Below are 25,500 nucleotides of genomic sequence, written 5' to 3' on the forward strand. Positions count from 1 at the left end.
CCTGCCCAAGTTATTTTATTACTTCTGCAATTTAAACATGTTCCATCTTTTAATTTTTTTTTTTTTCAGGATAAATTGTTTGTTAGCCTTTTATTTTTTTTTTTTTCAACGTTTTTTTTTTATTTTTATTTTTGGGACAGAGAGAGACAGAGCATGAACGGGGGAGGGGCAGAGAGAGAGGGAGACACAGAATCGGAAACAGGCTCCAGGCTCTGAGCCATCAGCCCAGAGCCTGACGCGGGGCTCGAACTCACGGAGCGCGAGATCGTGACCTGGCTGAAGTCGGACGCTTAACCGACTGCGCCACCCAGGCGCCCCTGTTAGCCTTTTATTAAGGGAGTTTTATCTTATAGTTTTCTTCTGGTTCCTTTCCAGAATTTCTTAATTACACTTGAATTTTAAGACCCAAACCAAGAAAGGTACTTTATTAAAGGTTTGGTTAATGCTGAAGTATGGAAAAATGGTACTTAACATATTAAAACATTGTTTTTCTAATTTTTTTTCAACATTTATTTATTTTTGAGAGACTGAGAGAGACAGAGCATGAGCAGGGGGAACAGAGAGAGAAGGAGGCACAGAATCTAAAGCAGGCTCCAGGCTCTGAGCTGTCAGCACAGAGCCCGATGCAGGGCTCAAACCCGCTAACCGCGAGATCACGACCTGAGCCAAAGTCGGACACCCAACCGACTGGGCTACCTGGGTGCCCCACATATTAAAACATTTTTAATGCATTTTTTACAAACCTTATTCTTTATAGTCTTTGTGGACAGTTTTTTTTTTCTCTTACCAATGCTTTTACCTGTTTTAGGTATTTTAGGTATCCTTCCTAGGTATCTTGTATTTTTCATACTATGCATCATGTATTTAATCCATTTATTTTTTCACCTTTATTGCGGTAGAATTGACAAAAGTGTCTTACCCATTTCGTTTGCTTGTTGGCAGAATGATTTTTACTCTAGTTATTCAGAATCCTCCACTCTGTCACATTTGATATTTTCAGTGTACTGGGTTCTTACTATCTTAAGTCATTAATAAAATGTTTTTAAAATTAGGAAAAGGGACTCCTGTCTGGCTCAGTCAGTAGAGCGTGCAACTCTTGATTTCGGGTTTTGAGTTCGAGCCCCACATTGGGTACAGAGATAACTTAAAAAAGATATCTTTAAAAAAGAAGTAGGAAAAGGGCCTTTTGCATGGTTTGTTCCTTTTGGATGCTGATACTTATATGATTTTACTTTCTCATTTGCTTTTGCTCTTATGAAATTTGTCAGAGATGCTTCAGAATATACAAGTTATTTTATTTGCTTGTTTGTTTTTATATAGAGAGAAAGAAGAATCCCTTCAGCTTCATCAAGAAGCTTGGGAACGACATCAGTTAAGGAAGGAACTTCGTAGCAAAAACCAAAATGCTCCAGACAACCGACCAGAGGAAAATTTCTTTAGCCGACTAGACTCAAGCTTGAAGAAAAATACTGCTTTTGTCAAGAAATTAAAAACTATTACGGAACAACAGAGAGACTCCTTGTCCCATGATTTTAATGGCCTAAATTTAAGCAAATACATTGCAGAAGCTGTAGCTTCTATTGTGGAAGCAAAGCTGAAAATATCTGATGTGAACTGTGCTGTGCACTTGTGTTCTCTCTTTCACCAGCGTTATGCCGACTTTGCTCCGTCACTTCTTCAGGTTTGGAAAAAACATTTTGAAGCAAGGAAAGAAGAGAAAACCCCTAACATTACCAAGTTAAGAACTGATTTGCGTTTCATTGCAGAATTGACAATAGTTGGGATTTTCACTGACAAGGAAGGTCTATCCTTAATCTATGAACAGCTAAAAAATATTATTAATGCTGATCGGGAATCCCATACTCACGTTTCTGTGGTGATTAGTTTTTGTCGACATTGTGGAGATGATATTGCTGGACTTGTACCACGGAAGGTGAAGAGTGCTGCGGAGAAGTTTAATTTGAGTTTCCCTCCTAGTGAGATAATTAGTCCAGAGAAACAACAACCTTTCCAGAATCTTTTAAAAGAGTACTTTACATCTTTGACCAAACACCTGAAAAGGGACCACAGGGAGCTTCAGAATACAGAGAGACAAAACAGGTGATTTTCATATTTCTCAGAATTGAGAATTTATTTTGGAGCTCATACTTAAAAAGTTTCTTAAGTCTTCATGCCACTGAAAGAACTTGTGGAAAAGGGCTCATTGCAGGGGATTTCTTAACATTTCCAGGAGAATTTCAAAGTGTAACAGTTAAAGTACTCATGTTTAAATGGGAGTCTTATCATAGATTTTGTTTCTGAATTTAAAAGAAACCTGGCAAGTATATGGTGATTTTTACTTTGGGGATGTGATTTGTTCCTGTGATTTAAGAAACTCCTTACTGTTGAGGGATTTTCTTTTTCTGTCACTTAACTTATCTGCTATTATTTTTGTGTTTTGTTGTGCCCTCTCTACAACAGGTTTGCTTTCATTGTTTTGAATCTTAATTCATTGATGTCATTGTTGATACTTGCTCTTAGAAAACAAGTCGTTTTATTTCATAGTCTGTATTTTAGATCAGAAATTTGGAAAATAGTGCAACAAATTAGATGTGAAAAAATTTCTTAAATGCTACTATGTAGAGTGCATTTACAGGAGTCTCTCTCTGGGGAACATCCATTTAAAATTCTGAAGGGATAATGTATGTGTCTGTGGTAATTAGTGAAGATACCTGATTGAGGGGCCACCTTTGATTGTTACAAGATAACTATTCTGTAGCCTCTGGACCTAGGAGGCATCCATAAACTAGAAGTTGATGGAAGTTGGTGAGCACTAGGTCAACTTTTGTGGAGGGTGGATTTGGAGGGCTGAGGGGTACAGAAAGGAGACAACAGCAGTAGCCAAAGTATTTGGCTGAATACTTTCATCTATTTAAAGTGCATGGTTGAGTCTGAAATTGCTGTTTTTCAGGAATTAGTATGGGAGAGGATAATTTTCTATTTCCATAAGGTCCTTCCACAGTGGGGAAGGACCTACTGGTTTAAGTAGTTACCACTAGAAGGTGATTGACTTAACTAAAGACTAGTAGTATATGCCAGTAATACAGTTAGGTCTGGGTCAGGATAGGTTCAGAGACTGTATGGCTAAACCCTGGTGGTTGAGGATCATTCAAGAGGCGAGAGTGTAAGATGGCAATGGTGTTCCTCAAGGTTTCTTAAAAAAAAAAAAAAAAAAAAAATCTTTGTTTTGTGCTTTTGATAGTGAGGACTGTTTTAAACTTTGAATAGGCAACTTCAGGCTGAATTTATAGTCAGTAATGAGTTTAAAAGGAAAGTAGTGGTCCTCTTAATAATTCTCATATATTCAAGATCTTAATTATGACTTACATAGTGTTTTGTCATTTTCCTAGTCGTTTTCTTTTTCCCATATGTTCTACCTAATACATCACAACTGATTTTGTAGGTATGCTTTGATTCCTTTTTATTGGCTACTTTAAAGGTTTTGTGTGTGTGTTTATTTTTGATTGGCCTCACAGAAGCTTAGAGGGTGGAGTCTACAGTGATTTAATCTAATCACCCAATGAAGGAATCCATTTTACAGATTATCTGACAAAGTATTCTTCCTTTGAAAACCTCTCAAGGGAGCTTAGAGCCATTTCTGTGTTGGACACTCCTACTTACTAGGAATTCAAGCAGAAAATTAACTCCATAAAATGGTTCCCTTTGATGTACTTCTTTTTTCTGGTTCAGATGGAATAAAGCTGCTGAAAGTGGGGGTCCATGAACTGTTTACCTGTTCACAATGAATTAAGTATAGAAGCACACGAAGCATTTAGACATCCTTATAGCAGTTTTCCATAGTTGTGGTATTGTTCCTGTATTTTATAAAAGCACCTGCAGTGATTAGAAAAAAAAATAATTCCTTTACCACAGTTTGAGAAGCACTGATATGGGACATGTCTCCTCTTTTCATGATAATATCTCAGATATTTGCAGACTGCCAGGTGGTTTCCCTTTCATCTTCTCAAGGCTAAATACCTCCTGTTCCTTCAGTTTGTTCCATGATTTCGACATGACTATCCTTAGGACATTTGTTTTGGATGCATTTTTTCCTGCCTATAATCTAAAATTCCATTAGTTTCTATAGCTGCTCTGTCATTCTTTTGACTGTTAGGCTTATATATGCCGAAAGACTAATTTTTCAAATGAACTGCTGCCAAATCAGTTCTTCACCTTGAATTACTATTACTAATTTTTTGAATCTGAATGCAGACTTCTCTCTTTTAACTTTATTTAGATATTTTTGGCATATTATTTTAGTCTAACTATAATATTGAATATTGATTATTATTATTAATATATTAGTGACTTATATTAATTTGTACTTACTTTCTGGTCATATCCAGCTTTGATAAGCAGACCTGTTCTTTAATATTATTTCAAGTGAAAATTTTGAACAGGATATAGTGTTAAGAGCATGGTTTTGTGAACTTTCCCTAGAAACTTTTATTCATTTCAATATGGAACTGTTAGGTTATTAGAGGAGGTTATTTACCTAGCAGAAATTGACCTTACCATCACAGCAGTCATTTTATCATGGGATGCTGCCTACTTAGATGTAGTAATTTGGGAGATGGGAAAGTCTTAATCATCATATAACAGATAATTAGCATATAGCTTAATAAATAACTCATGCCTAGGACAGCGTCAATTCGAGGAGCCTCTGTAGTGAAGATTTGAATACCTGACTGACCAAGACGCATGAAGAATGGATTAGTGCAGAGTCCCTTGGCCTAGTATTAGTACATTACGGTGTACTGTAAAAATGATCAGTTTCCCAAAGTTTCCCCCTCCCAGTCATTATCCAGTAGGTATTTTGAGGTTTTTCTAATCATGGGAATAAATCATGGACAATAATTTTTCCCAGTAAGGTTTCTCTTAGGCATGGTAATGCTGGAAATCTAAGTGCCAAGCTAGTGGATGTTTAAGACTTATGTAGTTAAATTACTTTAAGCCTTTATTTAGTATCTTAATGACAGTTTTAAAAAAATCAAATCCATTGTATTTTCAGTCTATGAATCCTAAATGCTTTTGGTCATTTTAATTAACTTGGGAGATGGCACTATTCATAGAGGTTGTGAAGCCTTTGTGTATACTCCTTTGTTTTTATTTTAATTTTTTTAATGTTTACTCTTGAGAGAGACAACATGAATGGGGGAAGGGCAGAGAGAAAGGGAGACACAGAATCTGAAGCAAGCTGCAGGCTCTGAGCTGTCAGTACAGAGCCCAGTGTGGGGCTTGAACTCACAAACTGTGAGATTATGACCTGAGCTGAAGTCAGATGCTTAGCCGACTGAGCCACCTTGGCGCTCCTATACTCCTTAAGCTCTATACTTAAGAATTCTTTCAACCAATTAAAAAAAATAGAATAATAAAATCTCTGGTATTTTCTTAAAGACGCTAATGAATGAATGAATGAATGAAGACAGTGACTGCACAAGACCTGTTGAGTCTTAACTGTTCCTTTCTCATGTTTGCTGGGCTGATACCATAGGTATTAGATAGTTAGTTCTGTTTCTAAGCCCTTGAGGGATTTACAGTTATAAGCAGAATACAGCTGGCCCTAGGGTTTGGTGAATTTTAATAAATTTGAACTTACAAGCTTTTTGTACTTAAAACAATTTTTAAAATACATTTTAGTTAAGTGATTGATCCTGGGGACTTACAATTAATATTTACACATCTAAAAATATTATCTTGCAACATCTGCCAATTTAGAGTTAATAGCTTTACTTCTTGGTAAGTTTTGCTTTTTATTATGTTCAGTGCTCTATACTTGAAATGTTTTGTACTATGAGATATTATTCTCATAGAGGTAATATTACCTGCTACTTTTTGGCTTTTAATAAAAATTGAAGAAATGATTTAATTTTTATTTAGATATTACTTAATTATGTAGAAGAATTTGTTTCTTGTAATAGTGAAATTGTGAATTCAGATGTTAAGTCAATTCTTGCTTGAATAATTTCGAAGTGTCGTAATTTCTTTCTTTCTCCCTAACTGATGGGAGTGGTAGCAGAAGTTTCTCCTTTTAAGTATTGGTGAATTAGGACCTTCATGATTACATGTTCAAACAGCACTAAGTGATTTGATTGAAAGTATAGTTTAAAAAAAAAAAAAGTACAATGTAGGCTTTCCTCCATTAATTAATAAAATCAGGGAGGTTTCTTTCATTAATGCAAATTCATGCGGTATTACTTTACCAGTGATGAAACTTGACAGCACATTAACATAAAATTAAATAGCGTTGCTTTTACCTTCTGCTTTTCTCCCAGGTAAGTTGTACCTTGCCTATAGTTGTGGGTTGTTTTTTTTTTTTTTTTTTAAACAGGTGGATTGTTTGATAAATTGTGTAGTACTTAAGCGCTATTAAGATGTTCTATCACTGTACTTTATACTCAGTGAGGCTTTAACAGTTTTGTAAGTGCTCTAAAATTGTTACCTCTTTCCAGGTATTCTCTAACTCTGATTCAATGACTTTGACAGTTTAATAAATATTTGATCGAGTACATTTATGCTTACCGTGCAGTAGTGGCTTTTCACACAAGATTATAAGACATCCATAACTAAATTCTAAAATGAAACTGAAAGAAAATTATTCTCATGAAAATTTGACAAATTGCTGAGATGAAAGGTAAAATCTAGTAGCTTTTAATGGGTCTGCCTCATGATTATAAATGAGCTTGCTCATTGTGACTTATGTAGCAAGTGACAGATCGGATTCTTTCATACCTCTTCATACTGTATTTTTCACAACTTCCATGTTACTCTTCATCTGCATTTAGGACTTGTACTAGATTTTAAAGTGTCTAGTAAGCACATTAGCAGTGCACACAGTGCTTACCTAGTCAGGTCCAGATAAAAGGACCTGAAGGAATATAAAATAAGCACCTCAGTGTGAGAAGGCTTGCCTTTGATAGATGCATTTGAGAGACATTCTAATTCCAATGTTAGGTACCAAGTGGACAATTTTACTTTAATTTGGGAGGCAGTATATATGGTCCAATAGTTGTGAGCATGGACGCCGGAGCCTGGCTACGTGTGTTCACATCTTAGATTTGTCATTTACTTAGTTCTGTAGCTCTCAGCAAGTTATCTCACATCTCTGCTTCAGTTTTCCCTTCTGTAAAATGGAGTAACAGTAGCACTCTACCTTGGAGATAAATGTGAACGATGCAATGAATTCACATGTAAAAGCACTTAACAGTATCTGATTCATTGTAAGTATTCAGTAAATGTGAGTTTATTACTTGTGATATATTGCTTGCTTAATCCCTCAGAAAGTCTTGATGAGGATGTCTCTTGTACCTTTTTATGATTTTGAAAATTTGTATATTAAGCTTTGATAGCTTTTAAAATTTTTTTCATTTTTAAAATAACGCGAGACAACAGTATACAAAATAAAAGCGAGAAAGTCAAGAAGAATAAAAATGAAAAAAAAAAGAAAAACAAAAAATAGGTCTCAAGACTAGAATCATTTGAGACATTTATGACTTTTCTCATGAGATAGAATGCTCGATTCAAGAGTGGACTATTTGATATTTTTGTCAGTTTTACAGTATTGAATTAGTAATATAAAAAACACTAGAAGTCAAAGATTGACATACCTTAGGGTTGTTTCCAGATGGTGGTAGCTCATCATTGGGTGAAGGAGGTCTATTGTATTTTTATTATAATGAATCAGATTTGGAATTAATTTTGTTTTCATTGCTTGCTTTTCATATCTTTAAGATGGTCCCAGTAACTCCCTCTTGTACAATGATGTCATGAGAAGGAATGTACTCATTTATAATACCTTTAACAGTGATACTAATTCAGAGAACTCCAGTTATGACAAGGATTGGCAAACTATGACCCGCAGGCCAGATAGACCCACCACTACTTTTTGTACAGCTGGTGAGCTGAGAATAAGAATGGTCTTTACCTTTTTAATTGGTTGAAAAAAAATCAAAAGAGGAATATTTTGTGAAATACTAAAACTATATGAAGTTCAGATTTCAGTGTCCATAAATAAAGCATTATTGGAAAATAGTCATGCTCATGTGTTGATGTATTATTGCCTATGGCTGCTTTTGTGCCAGATCAGCAGACTTGAATACTTGTAACAAAGACCATATGGTCTGCAGAGCCTAAAATATTTATATCTGGCCCCTTTGCAGAAATAGTTTGCTAACCTCTGATTTATGATAGTCTCAAAAAGATTGGCTTCTATTCAACATTCTGAATATATGTGCTTCTCAAGAGATTATAATTAAAATGATATGTGATAAATCATATATTCAGCTTGATTTTACATAGTGATAGATTGCTGTGGAATTTTCCTAAAAATTTTGGTGAGATTTATTTTACACTGATGAACAGACTAGGTACTTGGGTCAAATGTGCTGTGTAATGTTTAGTTCCCTCATACAGGTCTTCTAAAAAAAGCTAAACTAAAAATCTTTTCCAGTGGGCTTCATAAACATAAAAAACTGCCATATATAAAACATTCATTAAAAAATGTGTCATTTTAATTTCATTCAAACCTCTAAATGATTCTAGGGATTTTGAATGTTCAGGTACCTATGGTGCATTTATTTCTCTGCTTAAAATTTATAGACTTACTACATCCTGTGTGTTCAGTCTGATGTTTAGTAAATGTATATTAAATAAATGGTCAAGGAAAATATGTAGGACTGTATAAGTTTTGTGTGTAACAGAACTCTTCCCATGCCATTTCATTGGTATCTTCCATTGCTTGCCAAGTTTTCAGTATAAGGTATGATTAGAAAATAAATCTACCAAAATTTGAGCTTTTTTTCTGAGGACTGTTGTCTCTAGGTCGTAACCTAAGCACATATTAGTACTGTTAACAAGTCTGATCATGGGATTGAGATTTAGGAAGTGTGAAGAGTTACCTCGGGAGCTTCAGAGTTTTAAATTGGTTCCAGGATGACTGGAAAGGAACTGGAATGCATACAAAGGCAGCTATCATAGAATTACATCACTTTTAATTGATCCAATGCAAAGTCCCAGTCAGATGATTGAAAATGAGGTTGATATTGGAAAAAGAGTGTTTTCTGCTGTGATAAAATAGTCCTCACTTTGCTAATGCCTATGTATCATAAATCCTTAGTGAATGTTGTATAACCTAAAACTGGATGTATTGTTCTTTAGATGACTCTAGTGTTGCAACTTGTTAGAAAAATTAAGTTCCAGGTTCTGTTATTTTGAAACATTTCCCAGTGTCTTCAAGTACTAAAATAATTTTGCATTGTCATTAGAGGTTCTGAAATCCCTTAAAACTGTTATTATCCCTCTTAACATAATTTGCTATGGAACAGACTGCTAAGGGGGTGCCTGGGTGGCTCACTTGGTTAAGCGTCTTGATTTTTTACCTCAAGTCAGGTCTTCATGTCAGGGTTGTGAGTTCAAGCCCCACTTTGGGCTTCATGCTGGGTGTGAAACTTACTTTGAAAAAAAAAAAAAGAATAAAGTTTTTATTGGTTAACATTTTTTCTAATACATTGCAGAACATTTTAGAGTAGCCTACTTTTGAACATTATTTAAACAGTTTAATTTTAGTGGCTTTTTCTAAATTCAAAAATGACATAATTTTTAATTAAAAGTTCTAACAGGCTCACTCATTGAAAGCAGTTCCAGACATTGCTTTCATGGTTTGAGTATTTTTGAATGCTTTGAGTTTAGAATTCATTCATATAACTTACTGAAAGACTGTTTTTTTCAGTAAGATTAGTTTTAAATAAACAGTTGAAGAGAGAAACTATTCTTGTTGATAGAACGGTATCGTCCAATGTACTTTTAAATCGTAAGAAAATGAATGAAAATTTCTCATTTTAGATCCCTAATAGGCCAGATAAGAAAAAAAGAAGATTGAATTTAATGAATAGTAATATATGCATTGATCTATCTTGTGCTTGTAATGGGAGCTGATAATTCCTAACAAAAAAATGTTAGCTGGAATGTTACAGCATTTAAACAAAAGTTTATGTGAGTAGGACTAGGATAAGAGAAAAATTTGGAAATTGTTCCAGCTAAGCAGGGATGAATAAGTGTAGGCATTGTTTTTCACATTATTTTCTGTTAACTTTTAAGATAACATCAGAAAGTAACTCATTCTCTTCACTTTTCATAAGGAAATTCAAATGACAAGTAATAAACTTTACAATAATTTGAAAATGACTTAATTTACGATTGGCTTTTTGAAACCTATATTGCATTAAGATTTGTAGATTTCAAACATTACACTACATGTGTATTATAAATAGTATTATAAGTAGTTGCAGGTGTGGACATCTCAACTGTCTATATAGAGAGATTTTTACTTGACTATACATTTTGAAAAATTTTGAAAGTTCTGCATTTCTAATCATGAGTGGCTTATTAGTGAACTGTTGGTAAAGTGAAAGACTAGTTGTGTTCTCTGCTCCTCAGATGGCCTGGCCTGGCTTAAGTGGGTTTCTCAATTAATATTTGTTAAATGGATAAATAACCAGTACTTGTGTAGGAAACAGAATTGGCTGTTTGCAATATTTGGGCTTTTTCAAAAGATAATCTTGATTCATATCATTGTGAATGTTTAAGGGTACTGATTTTATAACTTACTGTTTTTGAACAGTAACTTTTTAAGGTGTGTTAAGTGTTTTTGATTAACTGTATGTCTGAAGGGGGTATGGCTTTAACAAAATACTTTAAAAATAATTTGTGTTTAGTGGCATTGTTAAATTTTATATTACTGCAGGCATAATTGTTAATTACTTTTAATGTTCTTTGAAGAACTAATGTTGAAATTTAATTACTTAGGTGAATTTGATTATACTAGTTTTAATTTCAGATACATCTTGGAAACTTTACAAATTGAAGAAAATCATGCTAATAAGCTTATGTGATAAAATCAAATTTTGTGGAACGTTTCCAATATAATACATGATCACATCTGCTTTGATGAGTTTATCAGATTATTTCATCATTCGTTTTATAGGCGTATTCTCCATTCTAAAGGAGAGCTAAGTGAAGATAGACATAAACAGTATGAGGAGTTTGCTATGTCGTATCAGAAGTTGCTAGCAAATTCTCAATCCTTAGCAGACCTTTTGGATGAAAATATGCCAGATCTTCCTCAAGACAAACCAACACCAGAAGGTAAGATAACCCTAAAAACATTGTGATTTTTCCACTAAGCACTATCCCTTATCTTTACTTTTTTTAGATGTATATCATTAAAAATTTAAGTTTTCAACATGCATTTAGAGTTTTTTAAATGAAGTAGTATTAAGATCTAATAAGAACTTTGAAAAGCTACTACTTGAAATGCTCCTCTGAATAGAGAAGGTTTGGCACTTAACAATAGTTAACTCATATGATCTTATGATGTATTCCTCTGGGTTCTTTTGTATTAAGTATCTTTGGATTATATCCAACAGGGACCTGTCTGAAAACCATACTTGGGGTTATAGAAAGATTCACTTTCTTTCTCAAAGAGGTAATAAAGTGGATTGGATCTTTGGGATTCTAGTTTTGTTTTTTTTTAAGTTTATTTTATTTATTTTGAGAGAGAGCATGAGTGGGAGAGGGTCAGAGAGAGAGGGAGAGATAGAATCCCAAGTAGTGTCCAAGCCGTCAGCACAGATCCCAACACAGGGCTCAATCTCACAAACTGTGAGATCGCAGTCTGAGCCAAAACCAAAAGTCAAACACTTAACCAACTGTGCCACCCAGGTGCTCCTCTAATATTTTTATATGTTCCTTTTTTTTTTTTTTTTAAAGTTTATTTATTTTGAGAGAGAGAGCGAGCGAGAGTGGGAGGGGCAGATAGAGGGAGAGCGAGAGAATCCCAAGCAGGCTCTGTACTGTCAGTACAGATCCCAATGCGGGGCTTAAACCCACGAACCGTGAGATCATGACCTGAGCTGAAACCAAGAATCAGACACTTAACAAATTGAGCCACCCAGGTACAATATTTATCCTTATTTTTAATCCATTGGTTTTGAATGATACATTATCTTAAACTGTTATTTAGAAGTAAAACTTGCTGTTTTGTGAGGTAAATTTTCATTTTGTGAGACGGGTTGTTTTTTATATTATTTCAAAGGTGTTTTAAAGTTACTTTTTTGATTGCCCTTAAGTTGGTAGGGCTCTTAATACATTAAATCTGTCATACCAAGTAGTTGATGAACGAATTATATTTATGTTTGTAGATGTATTGATACGTCACTAATCTTGAAACTATCTGGCACTTCTGTTCACTTAAAAATTTTAAGAGTATAAAGTATTTGTAAGGTATCTTTTTATAGCACAAGAGTTATTTTGTATTTTGTATCAATAAGAAATATGTTGCATGCCTATATATGCATTTATTTTATTTACATTTAATTATGTCTATAATTCCTACTAATTTTTATATCTCTTGATCAGTGAGCCTCAAACTTTTTTATTTTTTAAAAGAAGTTCCACGTGGGGCACCTGAGTGGCTCAGTCAGTTGACTGTCTGACTCTTGTTCTTGGCTCAGGTCATGATCCCAGGGTCTGCACTGACAGTATGGAGCCTGTTTGGGATCCTCTCTTTCTCTTCCTCTCCCCCTCCCTTGCTCACACATGCATGGAGTCTAGATGCAGGGCCTGATCTCATGAAACATGAGATCATGACCTGAACTGAAACTGAGAATTGGATGCTTAACTGAGAGTTGTATGCTTAGCCAGCTGAGCCACCCAGGTGCCCTGTGTCATCATTTAAAAAAAATTTTTTTTTCTTAATGTTTATTTATTTTTGAGAGAGACAGAATGTGAGTGGGTTAGGGGCAGAGAGAAAGGGAGACAGAATCTGAAGCAGGCTCCAGGCTCCGAGCTGTCAGCACAGAGCCCAATGTGGGGCTCGAACTCACGAGCTATGAGACCATGACCTGAGCCGAAGTCAGATGCTCAACCGACTGAGCCACCCAGGCGCCCCGCTATGTCATCATTTTTAAAAGATATTTTCACCAGGTATAGAATTTTAGGGTGACCTTTTTTTTCCTTTCAATACTTTTTTGCATATGGTGTATTTTTCTTCTGGTTGTTTTAAAATTTCTTTATTGTCACTTAATTATGATGTGGTTTGGTGTGGTTTTTTGTATATTTCTTGTGCTTGGGATCACTGGACTTCCTGAATCTGTGAGTTTACAATTTTCATCAAATTTCCCAAACCTTGACCCTTGTTTCTTCAAATATGTTTTCTGTATTCTTCCACCTGCTATGGAGATTTAGTTACAACTCTCAGGTAGTTTGAAGTTGTCTTTTTTATTCTTCAGTACTTTTTTGTCTATTTTTGTATTGGATAGTTTCTCTTGCTCTGTCTTCAAATTCATTAATCTTTCTTTTTACAGTGTCTAATGTACTGTTAAACTTATATAGAAATGTAGTTTTTATCTCTGGAACCTGGTTATATTTTCCATGGTCCTGAACATGCTCAGTTTATCTTCTAGTTTGTTGACTATATGGAAATAGTTATAATTGTTTTAATTTGTCTACTAATTTTATCATTTAAGTCATTTCTGCATTGATTTTAATTGAGTGATTGCTATAGCTCTTGTATTTTTTCCTACTTCTTTGCATGTCTGATCATGTTTACTGGGATGACTGCTGGATATTTTTGTATTCTTAGAAATATCATTGAGCTTCATTCTGGAGCATAGTTAAGCTACTTGGAAAGTTTTATCCTTTTCAGGTTGGCTTTGTTAGGTCAGAACAGCTGTTAGTCTAGGGCCAATTTTCCATATTACAGAGGCAATATTCCTCTGTACTCTACCTGATTTCCAATGAATTGGAAGTATGAGTAGTTATTTTCCCAGTCTTACCCAGTCCCTCACAGGTAGGGGCTGATCAGTATTCGGCTGAACATTCAAGGGGAGCTTTCTGCTGATCTTTGAGGTCTATGTGCTTTCTCCTCTCTGGTATTGTGTCCTGCAGTATCTAGCCACGTTGACTAGAGTAGTCTTGCGAGACTCAGCTCTGTCCTCAACTCAGGGGGACTGCTGGGGTCTGCCTTGCTTCTCCCTTACTTGGCTGTAGCCCTGAAAATCTTACCAGGCAGTAGTAAGCTAGGGCACTTAATTGTTGGGCTCAGCTTTTTTGTTTCTTCTCTGTAGGAATCACTTACCTGTGCTATCTGATGTTGTGTTCAAAAACTTGTATATATTGTTTGGTCTTTTTAGTTGTTTTAGGTCACTGGTACCCCATCCTGGCCTGGAGAAGCCTCAGCTTTTCAGTAATCAGAATGCCTGTTCTTGCCATTCAGAAATGAGATCGTATTATATACACTATTCTGCAACTATTTATTTTTTATTTTACTTCTTATGTTTTAAGTTTTTATTTAAATTCCCGTTAACATACAGTCTAATACTAGTTTCAGGTGTACAATATAGTAAATCACCAATTCCATAAGGTATGTGCATTTTAAGTTTTAATATATAAAGTTAGGGACGCCTGGGTGGCTCAGTTGATTAAGTGTCTGACTTAGGTTCATGTCATCATCTCATGGTTTGTGGGTTCAAGCCCCACATCGGGCTCTGTGCTGATGGCTCAGAGCCTGGAGCCTGTTGCAGATTTTGTCTCCCCATCTCTCTCTGCCCCTCCCCTACTCACTCTCTGTCTCTCTCTCAAAAATAAACAAACATTAAAAAAATTAGAAAAATGTATATATATTTTTAAATATTCTTCCAAAGAAATTTACATGCTACTAGCTATATGACAATGAGTGTTTCCTTAGACTCTTATTATAATGTAGTTGTTGATTTTTACCTTCTGAGTGAGGTTGAGTATCCTTTTCTTTAGGTTTATATTGGCTGTTTTATATATGTTTCTCTGTGACATACTGGTTTGAATCCTTTAACTCTTCCTTTTCATTTTAATAAAATATGTATTTTTAATCAAGTTGTAAAAGCATTTTGCATATTAAAGAAATTATTCTTTGTCACATGCATTACAAATAGTTTCCTGTGATTATCTATTGCTTTTTTTTTTTTAACTTGGTAGCATTTGTTTGCTTCTCAGAAGTTGATTTTTCACAGCTTATGATTACTATGCAAATACATTTTTCATATATGTAAAATATTCGTGCATATTATAGAGTGGAAAGTGAAAGTCTCCTAGCATATGCATTCCATTTTCCAAGGTATCTGTGGTACAGTTTGATATGAATCTGTCCAGACTCTTGTTTCTATAAAATATTTATGTAAAATATATAATCAGATATTGAGACATAGCTTGTTAATTTATGTAGTATGTTATTTTGCATGACTTGCTTTTCTCTTTCAATAACATATTTTTTTTTTTTTTTTTCAACGTTTATTTATTTTTGGGACAGAGAGAGACAGAGCATGAACGGGGGAGGGGCAGAGAGAGAGAGGGAGACACAGAATCGGAAACAGGCTCCAGGCTCCGAGCCATCAGCCCAGAGCCTGACGCGGGGCTCGAACTCACGGACCGCGAGATCGTGACCTGGCTGAAGTCGGACGCTTAACCGACTGCGCCACCCAGGCGCCCCTCAATAACATATTTTTGAGAACCTACTGAGTCTGTTCAGATAGATACATCTCATTTTTTTTAGCATCTGATTAATATTAAGAGTGTATAAATATCAGCTGTTATCTTATTGGTAGATACTTAGATTCTATCCACTTTTGCTCTGTTACAAACAGTGCTATAGTCAACCTCTTTGTGAATCTTACTTCACACTTCCGTTATTTCTTTGGTATAAATTCCTAGAAGGAATCCTACGGGATCAAATATTATGCTTAATTTAAATATTGATAAGTACAGACAGATTACATCCCCTTAATGTTGTATTAATTTATATTCTAGATAAGATATGAGAGGGGCGCCTGGGTGGCTCAGTCTGTTGAGCGTCCAACTTCAACTCAGGTCATGATCTCGCGGTCTGTGAGTTCGAGCCCCGCGTCGGGCTCTGTGCTGACCGCTCAGAGCCTGGAGCCTCTTTCGGATTCTGTGTCTCCCTCTCTCTCTCTGACCCTCCCCCATTCATGCTCTGTCTCTCTCTGTCTCAAAAATAAACGTTAAAAAAAAAAAAAAAGAGATACGAGAGTGCTTACTTCCCTACTGTCTTGTTAGCATTTAATGATATTAGTCTTTGTTAAACATAATCTAATGGGTGAAAATGATAAATGTTTGTTTCATTTAAACCTTTAAATATAAAACATAATCATAAATATAAAACACTAAATATAACACTTAAATATAAAAATTAATAAAGCCCCTGAACAGGTAAGTAAAAGAGTATAGGAAAAGAACCTTAACCTCAGTACTCAGTACTCAGTACTCAGGTATTATTAATGAATATTAATGATATTAATTTCTTTGTATGAATATTGCTAGTATTGTCTTCTAGTTTGTCCTTTGCTTTTGTTTATATTTTTCATTAAACAGAAGTTATAAATTTATCACTCTTTTCCCTTATAGTGTATGGTTTTAGTGTCTTGTCTTTAATATATTTGGTATAAGGCGTATAAGTAATGCATCAGGGAGCCAGCGTTCTGTTGTTTTTGCTCTTGTTCTTATGAAATGAATACTTTTAAAAGTTTACTTATTTATTTTGAGAGAAAGAGAGCGAGAACGGGGGAGGGGCAGAGAGAGAGAGAGAGAGAGAGAGAGAATCCCTGATGCAGGGCTTGAACTCACGAACCGTGAGATCATGACCTGAGCTGAAACCAAGAGCTGGATGCTTAACCAACTGGGCTACCCAGGCACCCTTCTTATGGTTATTTTCACTGTACATCATCATTCTCCACTTTACAGTTGTGGTTTGGAGAGAAGCACAGTGAGAACAGATAAATTTGTGAATGGTCTCATGATCATGAAGTTGGAAATTAATTCTCCTGATCTGAGTTTAAGAATTTAAAAAAAATTTTTTTTCAACGTTTATTTATTTTTGGGACAGAGAGAGACAGAGCATGAACGGGGGAGGGGCAGAGAGAGAGGGAGACACAGAATCGGAAACAGGCTCCAGGCTCTGAGCCATCAGCCCAGAGCCTGACGCGGGGCTCGAACTCCCGGACTGCGAGATCGTGACCTGGCTGAAGTCGGACGCTCAACCGACTGCGCCACCCAGGCGCCCCAAGAATTTTTAGTTGTATGTAAAAGGTAGAGCGTGTGTAGGTGCATGTATGTATGCAAATGTGTGCATGGTTTTCTGTCTTCTACTGAAATATCTATATATTTCTTCATCTTTTCTTCCATTATTTCCTATTTCTTTATCAGTTGACCATTTATAGGAATCTGCCTTATACTGTGGGAGATATGGATGTTTTAGGAATGGCCAGGCTTACATATTTCTTATTTGGCTTTTAAGTTTCATGAAAGTAGGCCTATATATCAAATGGCTACTTAATCTGACAGTAATTGCTTAAAACATTTATGAAAAAACATCTTTCTCATATGCTGTCTTCTAGTTTGTCCGGATTTAGAGCTTTACTTAAAACACAGTTTATGATTTGATGTTAAAGATGGTCTTGTGAACAATTCAGAGTGTTTGTTGATTGAAGAAGCTTTTGTTAACACTCAAGGTTCATTAGTTGTGAAATTGAAAATATAAAATATCTTGTTGCTGTGTGGTTTTACACACTAAACCTGAAATGGTTTTAATTCCCTGTGGCTTATTTTATTATAGAGCATGGGCCTGGAATTGATATCTTTACACCTGGTAAGCCTGGAGAATATGATTTGGAAGGTGGTATTTGGGAAGATGAAGACGCTCGGAATTTTTATGAGAACCTCATCGATTTGAAAGCTTTTGTTCCTGCCATCTTGTTTAAAGATAATGAGAAAAGTTGTCAGAATAAAGATTCCAACAAAGATGATTCCAAAGGTAAATTCTAGAGGATAAATATTTACATTAAGTGCTGTAAAAATTGGTTTCAAAATAGTATTTGTAAAAGGTTTTTGTTTAGTTACTAGTTTTACAATATGAACATTGAGTCATTAGATGAAATGAATGACAGAATAATATGCAACGGAGCATGAAAGGGTGATAAGTGACAGTTTCAGCAATGCTAAAACATTTATGTTAATGTGAAATAATTTGAAAAAAATTTTTTTTCACTTTTAAATTTTTTGAGATGGTGTGAGCAGGGGCGAGGGTCTGGAGGGGGTAGAGAGAGAGAGAGAGAGAGAGAGAGAGAGAGAATCTTAAGCAGTCTCCATGCCCAGCACAGAGCCCAATGTGGGGCTCTATCCCCTGATAGAGGCGCCCCCAGATAACTTGTTTTTAAATGTACTTTTGTATTCTTTTTTTTTTTTTTTTAATGTTTATTTGCTTTTGAGAGAGAGTGTGCATGAGTGGGGGAGGGTCAGAGAGCGAGGGAGACAGAGGATCCAAAGTGGACTCTGTACTAACAGCAGAGAGCCTGATATGGGGCTTGAACTCACAAACTGTGAGATCATGACCTGAACCAAATTCAGATGCTCAACTGCTCAATCATCTGAGCCCCCCGGGCGCCCCTGTACTTTTGTATTCTGATACATTTATTAGGGAACCCATTTAAAAAAATAATAGCTAGTGGGGCACTTGAGTGGCTCAGTCAGTTAAGCATCTGACTTCGGCTCAGGTCATGATCTCGTAGTTCGTGGGTTTGAATCCCTCATTGGGCTCTATGCTGACAGCCTGGAGCCTGCTTTGGATTCTCTGTCTCCCTCTCTCTCTGTCCCTCCCCTGCTCACACTCTGTCTCTCTCTCTGTCTCTCAGAAATAAATGTTAAAAAAAATAAAATAAAATAATAGGTAGTAATTTTTATTTGATGATCACTTCATGCCAAACATCATTTTAGTACTTCAAAATATAATTGAAAAATTATTTAATTCTCATAATAACCCTGTGAGGCAGCCACTGTTGTTACCCTGTTTTCTCATGAAGAAACTGTGGCACAGAGAGGTTAAGTAACTACCCAGGGTTAAGTAACTTACACAGCTAGTACATGGTAGATCTGAAATTTCAGCCTCATTAATTAATGACTTGGGCCCTTAATTACTGTGTTCTACTGGTTTTCAGGTTATGTTAAGATGAGTAATTTCTGTGCCTTACACTAAAACTAGGAAGTAGTATTCTTTGCTTTGATGTATGAGTATTATAACACATACATCCAGAGCATTCCATTCATTACTCCTGTACCCATTGAGCAGTTTCTCTCCATTCCTCCCTTCCTCTAGCCCCTGGCAACTACCAGTTTGCATTCTGTGTCTATGGATTTATCTATTTTTAGTGTATCATATAAGTGGAATCACGTGATGTATGTATGATCTTCTGAGCTTACTTCTTTTACTTATGTTTTGGAGGTACACCACATTGTGCATTTATCAATACTCCATTCTTACTTATGAATGAATTATATTTCATTTTGTGTATATATCACAAATTATTTTTCCATTTATCCATGGGTGGACTTTTGAGCTGTTTCACATTTTGGCCACTGTGACTTGTGCTGCTGTGTCTGAGTCCCTATTTTCAATTTGTTGTGTATACACCTAGGAATTGTAGGGTTATATGGTAATTCCATTCTTTAAAATGTTTATTCATTTAATTTTTCTTAATGTTCATTTTTTGAGAGAGAGGCAGAGTGTGAGCAGGGGAGGGGCAGAGAGCGAGGGAGACACACAATCTGAAGCAGACTCCAGGCTCTGAGCTGTCAGCACACAGCCCGACTTGGGGCTCGAACCCACAAAGTGTGAGATCACCACCTGAGCCTAAGTTGGACGCTTAACCAGCTGAGCCACCTAGGCGCCCCTAATGTTTATTCATTTTTGAGAGAGAGAGTGCATGTGCGCACATGTTTGGGCAGGGGAGGGGCAGAGATAGAGGGAGACAGAGAGTCCCAAGCAGGCTGTGCACTGTGAGTGCAAAGCCCAGCATGGGCTCAGAGTCATGAACTGTGAGATCACAATCTGAATTGAGAACAGGAGTCAGATGCTCAACCAACTGAGCCAGGTACCCCTGTTTCTGTTTTTGTTTTTGTTTTAATTTAAGTGTAGTTGACATATAATATTATATTAGTTTCAGGTGTACAACATTGTGGTTAGAATATTCTTTATGTTGTGTAGTGCTCACCACTGTAAGTGTAGTTATCATCTGTCCCCATACAATGTTATTACAACAACTACTGAATGGGAGAAGATACTTGGAAATGATATATTCGATAAGGGGTTAATATTCCAAAATATATAAAGAATTTCTACAACTCAACACCAAAAAACCAAATAATTTGATTAAAAAATGGGCAGAGGACCTGAGTACACATTTTTCCTAAGAGGACATGCAGATGGCCAATAGATACATGAAAAGATGCTCATTACCACTACTCATTAGGGAAATGCAAGTCAGAACCACAGTGAGATACCACCTCCCACCAGTCAGAATGGCTAGTATCAAAAAGGCAAGAAATAACAGGTTTTGGTGACAATGTGGACAAAAGAGAATCTTTGTACACTGTTGGTAAGAATATTAATTGGTGCAACTATTATAGAAAACAGTAGGGTTTTCTCAGAAAATTAAAAATAAGAACACTATACAATCTACGATTTCTACTGTTGGGTATTTACCCAAGGGAAACAGAAATACTAATTTGAAAGGATATATGCACCCTCTTTATTGCAGTACTATTTATAATAGCCAAAATGTGGAAGCAAACTTAAGTGCCCATTGATAGATAAATAAAGATGTGGTATATATATAAAATGAAATGTTAGTCATAAGAAAGAATAAAATCTTGTTATTTGCAGTAACTTGGATGACCCTAAATAAGTGACAAAGACAAATACCATGTGATTTCACTTACATGTGGAATCTCAAAAATAAAACAAACAAGAGAAAAAGAAAAAAAACAGAAATAGATTTATTAATACATCTAAAAAACTGGTGGTGGGCATAGGGAAGGGGTGCAGAGGATGGATGAAATAGGTGAACAGGATTAAGAGATACAAACTTCAGTGTTTAAATTTTAGAACTCCCAAACTCCGTCGCACAGTGGCTGAACCCTTTTAACATTCCTAGCAACCATGTACAAGGGTTCCAGTTTCTCTACATCCTTGTCAACACTTGTTATTGTATGATTTTCTTTTTGATTATAGCCATCTTAGTGGGTGTGAAAATGGTATTGTGGTTTTGATTGCATTTCCTAATGGCTAGTGATGTTGAATCTCTTTTCATGTGCTTGTTGGCCATTTGTCTTCGTTGAGGAAACAACGACATGGACAAATCCTTTGTCCATTTTTTTTAGAAGTTTTTTAACGTTTATTTATTTATTTTTGAGAGTGAGAGCACACAAGCGTGAGAGAGGCAGGCAGAGGGGGAGAATCCCAAGCAGTGTTGGCACAGAGTCTGACACGGGGCTTAAACTCCCGAACTGTTGAGATCATGACCTGAGCTGAAACCAAGGGTCAGGGGCCAACTGACTGAGCCACCCAGGCTTCCCACTTTTGTCCATTTTTCAATCGAGTTATCTTTTTGTTGTAAGTATTTTTTAAATATTCTGGATAGTAGACCCTTACCAGATTTCCAGATATTTTTTCCCATTCTGAAGACCGCCTTTTTACTTTCTCGATTATCCTTTGATGCATAAAAGCTGTTTTTTTAATATGTTAGACTTAATTTTTAAATTTAATTTTATTTATTTTTTTAATATCTAAAATTTAAAAAATGTTTTATTTATTTTTGAGAGAGAGTGAGACAGTGTGAGCGAGGGAGGGGCAGAGAGAGAGGGAGACACAGAGTCCAAAGCAGGCTCCAGGCTCTGAGCTGTCCGCACAGAGCCTGATGCAGGGCTCAAACTCATGAGCGGCAAGATCATGGTCTGAGCCGAAGTCACATGTTTAACCGACTAAGCCACCCAGGTGCCCTTAGACTTCATTTTTTAGAGCTGTTTTACGTTCACAGCAAAACTGAGCAGAAAGTACACAGTTCCCATATCCTCCCTCCCCCCGCCCCCCGACATGCACAGCCTCCCTCATGGGCAACATCCCCACCACAGTGGTGCATGTGTTACAGGTAACACATGTAATAACATATCATTATCACCCAGACACAAAAGTTTTTAACTGGGAAAAAAAAAATTGAAGGATTAGTTTTGTTCTTTTTTTCCATATGTAACATATTAAATGGGGGATGGGGCGGTGCTGGTTAGAATACTGATTGGAAGAAGAATAATAAAACCATTTCTTAACTTTTTATAACATCCTTCAGAATCTAAGTTAAAATACATTGAAAATTAGGGTATTATTGTGAAAAAGGTAGTTGGGGTCATCCTATGGTGAAAACACCTTACAAGGGGCCCCTGTGGTACTTTGAAAATATAAAAACCTTGGTTGATCTCAAAGACGTTCTTACCTTAAGGTAAATTTTACTTTATATTTTTTGAAGAATAGTGTTGAAATATTTGAAATATTTCAAAAAGTATAGGGAAAAAAAAAATATATATATATAATGCTCATTTTAGATGCCTCCTCCCCAGTTTTGTCAGTTAAAATTTTTCAGAAGGTATCTTCTCGTGTATAGAGTTGAAGTCCCGAGTGAGGAGTAGTTTCTAAAATATTAGTCACCTCAATAATTCTTACAGTTTTAAGGATTTGAAAATTTTGTGTGATTTTTGCCATGGTCTGGGTTTTTCGTATCATCATGCAAGTTTGACTTACTTGAAGGGTTCTGATATTTGTTTCTCTTTGAGAAGTGGGTGTAGGACCTCATCCTCTCATGTGAGATAATGTACTGAGAGCCACGGGTGAGACAAATATGAACACAGGGTCTGTGGCCTTCATGGTCACATTAGTGGGGAGCAGCCAGGGCTCAAAGAATTCTAATGTGAAGGAGAGTAGGTGTGGGGCCTTAGGACAAGTACAAAAACTGTGACAGTGGAGGCAGTAACCATGGTTGTAGATCAGATAAAACTCTGGAAGAAATGGAACTTGTGACAGACTTTGAAGTTTGGCTTGGGTTTTGACAAGAGACGGCGTGGACCTTCCAAGTAGAGACAATGGCATGAAAAAAGATATTGAAGCTGGAAATGATTGAGTATATTTGGAGAGGAAGTAAGGATCAAATAATTCATTCTGTCTTTTTAGAGGATGTAATAAATAGGAGAGTAGGGGAAATTGGTTTGGACTATCTTGCTATAGACCGTGAATACCATTTAATTGAAGTTTGTATAACATGGATGCATAGATGTGATCAATAAGCAGCTTACTGTTACTCTGGTTACTTTTTGTTAAAGTTTACTCTAGTCAGTGACATACAGCATAAAGTAAAGTGGAAATATGGTGTGGACTGGCCAGGTTTCTGTTTTAGTAATGTTAAGAGGTCTGTTATAGGAGCAGTAACAAGAATGAAAAGAAAGGGATATGGTCTCACATACAGATAATCAAGAATGAATAAATCAGATTTGGTGACTGACTAAATAGTTGAACTTCAAAAGAAAGAAAATGCCCTTGTATTTGGTAGAGGTATTTTGTGGATAAAAAATTATAGGACAGTTTCCACCAGTAACTGGTTTGAACTTAAGGAATCTCTCACGGCCTTTCATTCTTACCAGCATGATAGAAAATTAATCTTCCCATGGGGCGCCTGGGTGGCTCAGTTGTTAAGCATCCGACTTCAGCTCAGGTCATGAACACAAGGTTTGTGAGTTCGGACCCTGCTGTGCTGACAGGTCAGAGCCTGGAGCCTGCTTTGAATCCTGTGTCTCCATCCCTCTCTGCCCCTCCCCTCCCCTTCTCATGCTCTGTCTCTCTGTCTCTCTCAAAATCAAACACTAAAAATAAATAAATAAATAAATAATAATAATCTTCCCAAACTGCACCACCCTGAAATCTCTAACTTTAATATTTCTCTGTCCTTGCAGCTTACTTTCTCAGATCCCCTCATTGCCCCTCTTACTGTGCTTCTCTGAGACCTCTAGTCCATTGCGTGGCTCCCTTAATTTTGTTTTTTTCCATTCCATTAGTCTCCACATGCTTTCATTTACCTTTTTTTCTAGATTGCATTTAGGTATTCATCTTTAGTATTTCTCTTGTACATTCTTTCTCTTTCTGTCTTTCATTTATATATGCCTGTCAAGTTCAACCTTGGCTGAACTCAGTCATCCAACATACTGGTTTCTGTATCCAAACTTTTATGCTCTCCTAGATATAGAAGATCAGTTAGATAGCTTGAGAACTTGATAAATTCGTGGTCACCAACCTCATCCAGGTCCCCAACAGTGAATGGAAACTTGACAACATCTTTGTCCTCCGCTAACTCTCCCATACTCCAAACACATTTTCATTCTTTCTCCAGTTTCATTCGGCTTCCCAGCTTAGCAGATAATCATGTGCACGCTAGTACTTCATAGAGAAGATAGAAGCCATCACATAGAACTCCCTCAACATTGTGCCCCTTCTGATTTATAAATCTACCTGTCTTAGGGCTTCTAGAACGTTTCTTCCCTGGGTGATAAGGTGAACTTTTATACCTTCTGTTAAAGGCCAGTTCATCTTATTGCTCTGAATCTTGTCGCCCTCTTTCTTTCGAACCCGATTATAGTCCATCATCCATCCTTTTTTGATTTCTTTGGTATCAAACTCTCGGTCTCTCTGTCCTTTTCTCTACTGGATCTTTAATCTCACTATTCAAATATATTCTCATCTTTAAATTTTTTTTTTTCAACGTTTATTTATTTTTGGGACAGAGAGAGACAGCATGAACGGGGGAGGGTCAGAGAGAGAGGGAGACACAGAATCGGAAACAGGCTCCAGCCTCCGAGCCATCAGCCCAGAGCCTGACGCGGGGCTTGAACTCACGGACCGCGAGATCGTGACCTGGCTGAAGTCAGACGCTTAACCGACTGCGCCACCCAGGCGCCCCTATTCTCATCTTTATTTTTTTTATTTTATTTTCAACGTTTTTATTTATTTTTGGGACAGAGAGAGAGCATGAGCGGGGGAGGGGCACAGAGAGAGGGAGACACAGAATCGGAAACAGGCTCCAGGCTCTGAGCCATCAGCCCAGAGCCTGATGCGGGGCTCGAACTCACGGACCGCGAGATCGTGACCTGGCTGAAGTTGGACGCTTAACCGACTGCGCCACCCAGGCGCCCCAATTCTCATCTTTAAAAAACAAAACAGATCAAACAAGTTGTGAATACTCTGACACCTCCTGGGTCTCTCATCTCTTTCCATCTATCTTTTTTTAAGCAGTCCTTTTGAAAGAATTGGCTACGTGCAGATTCTTCACTTTCTTACTTCCTCCTTTAGTCTGCTCCAATCTGGCTTCAACCTCTCCTCTACCCTGAAACTGTTTTTGCCAAAGTCACCATCATCTTCATGTTGCTGTGTCTCATGAGCAGTTTCCAGTCTTTGTCTCATTTGATTTCTCAAACCATGCAGCACAGTTTACTATTTCCTTTGTGGGGCATTTCCTTTCCATGGCTTCTGTGGCACTAACCCTTCCTGGT

At 36.5% G+C, this 25,500-nt stretch overlaps 1 protein-coding gene across 2 annotated transcripts in view; it reads left to right on the top strand.

Annotated features, from left to right (window-relative positions):
* The window catches only part of UPF2 (UPF2 regulator of nonsense mediated mRNA decay), a 112,723-nt gene that overhangs the window by 9,525 nt on the left and 77,698 nt on the right, over positions 1–25,500 (top strand). For both annotated transcript variants that reach the window (XM_025930354.2, XM_086714977.1), the window contains exons 3-5: positions 1,321–2,100; positions 11,021–11,181; positions 17,699–17,896. In XM_025930354.2, the coding sequence (XP_025786139.1) occupies positions 1,321–2,100; positions 11,021–11,181; positions 17,699–17,896 (1,139 nt within the window). The remainder of the gene's footprint in view (positions 1–1,320; positions 2,101–11,020; positions 11,182–17,698; positions 17,897–25,500) is intronic.

Source organism: Puma concolor, chromosome B4 (assembly GCF_028749965.1).
Source record: "Puma concolor isolate L17-30 chromosome B4, mPumCon1.1.hap2, whole genome shotgun sequence".
Lineage (NCBI taxonomy): Eukaryota > Metazoa > Chordata > Mammalia > Carnivora > Felidae > Puma > Puma concolor.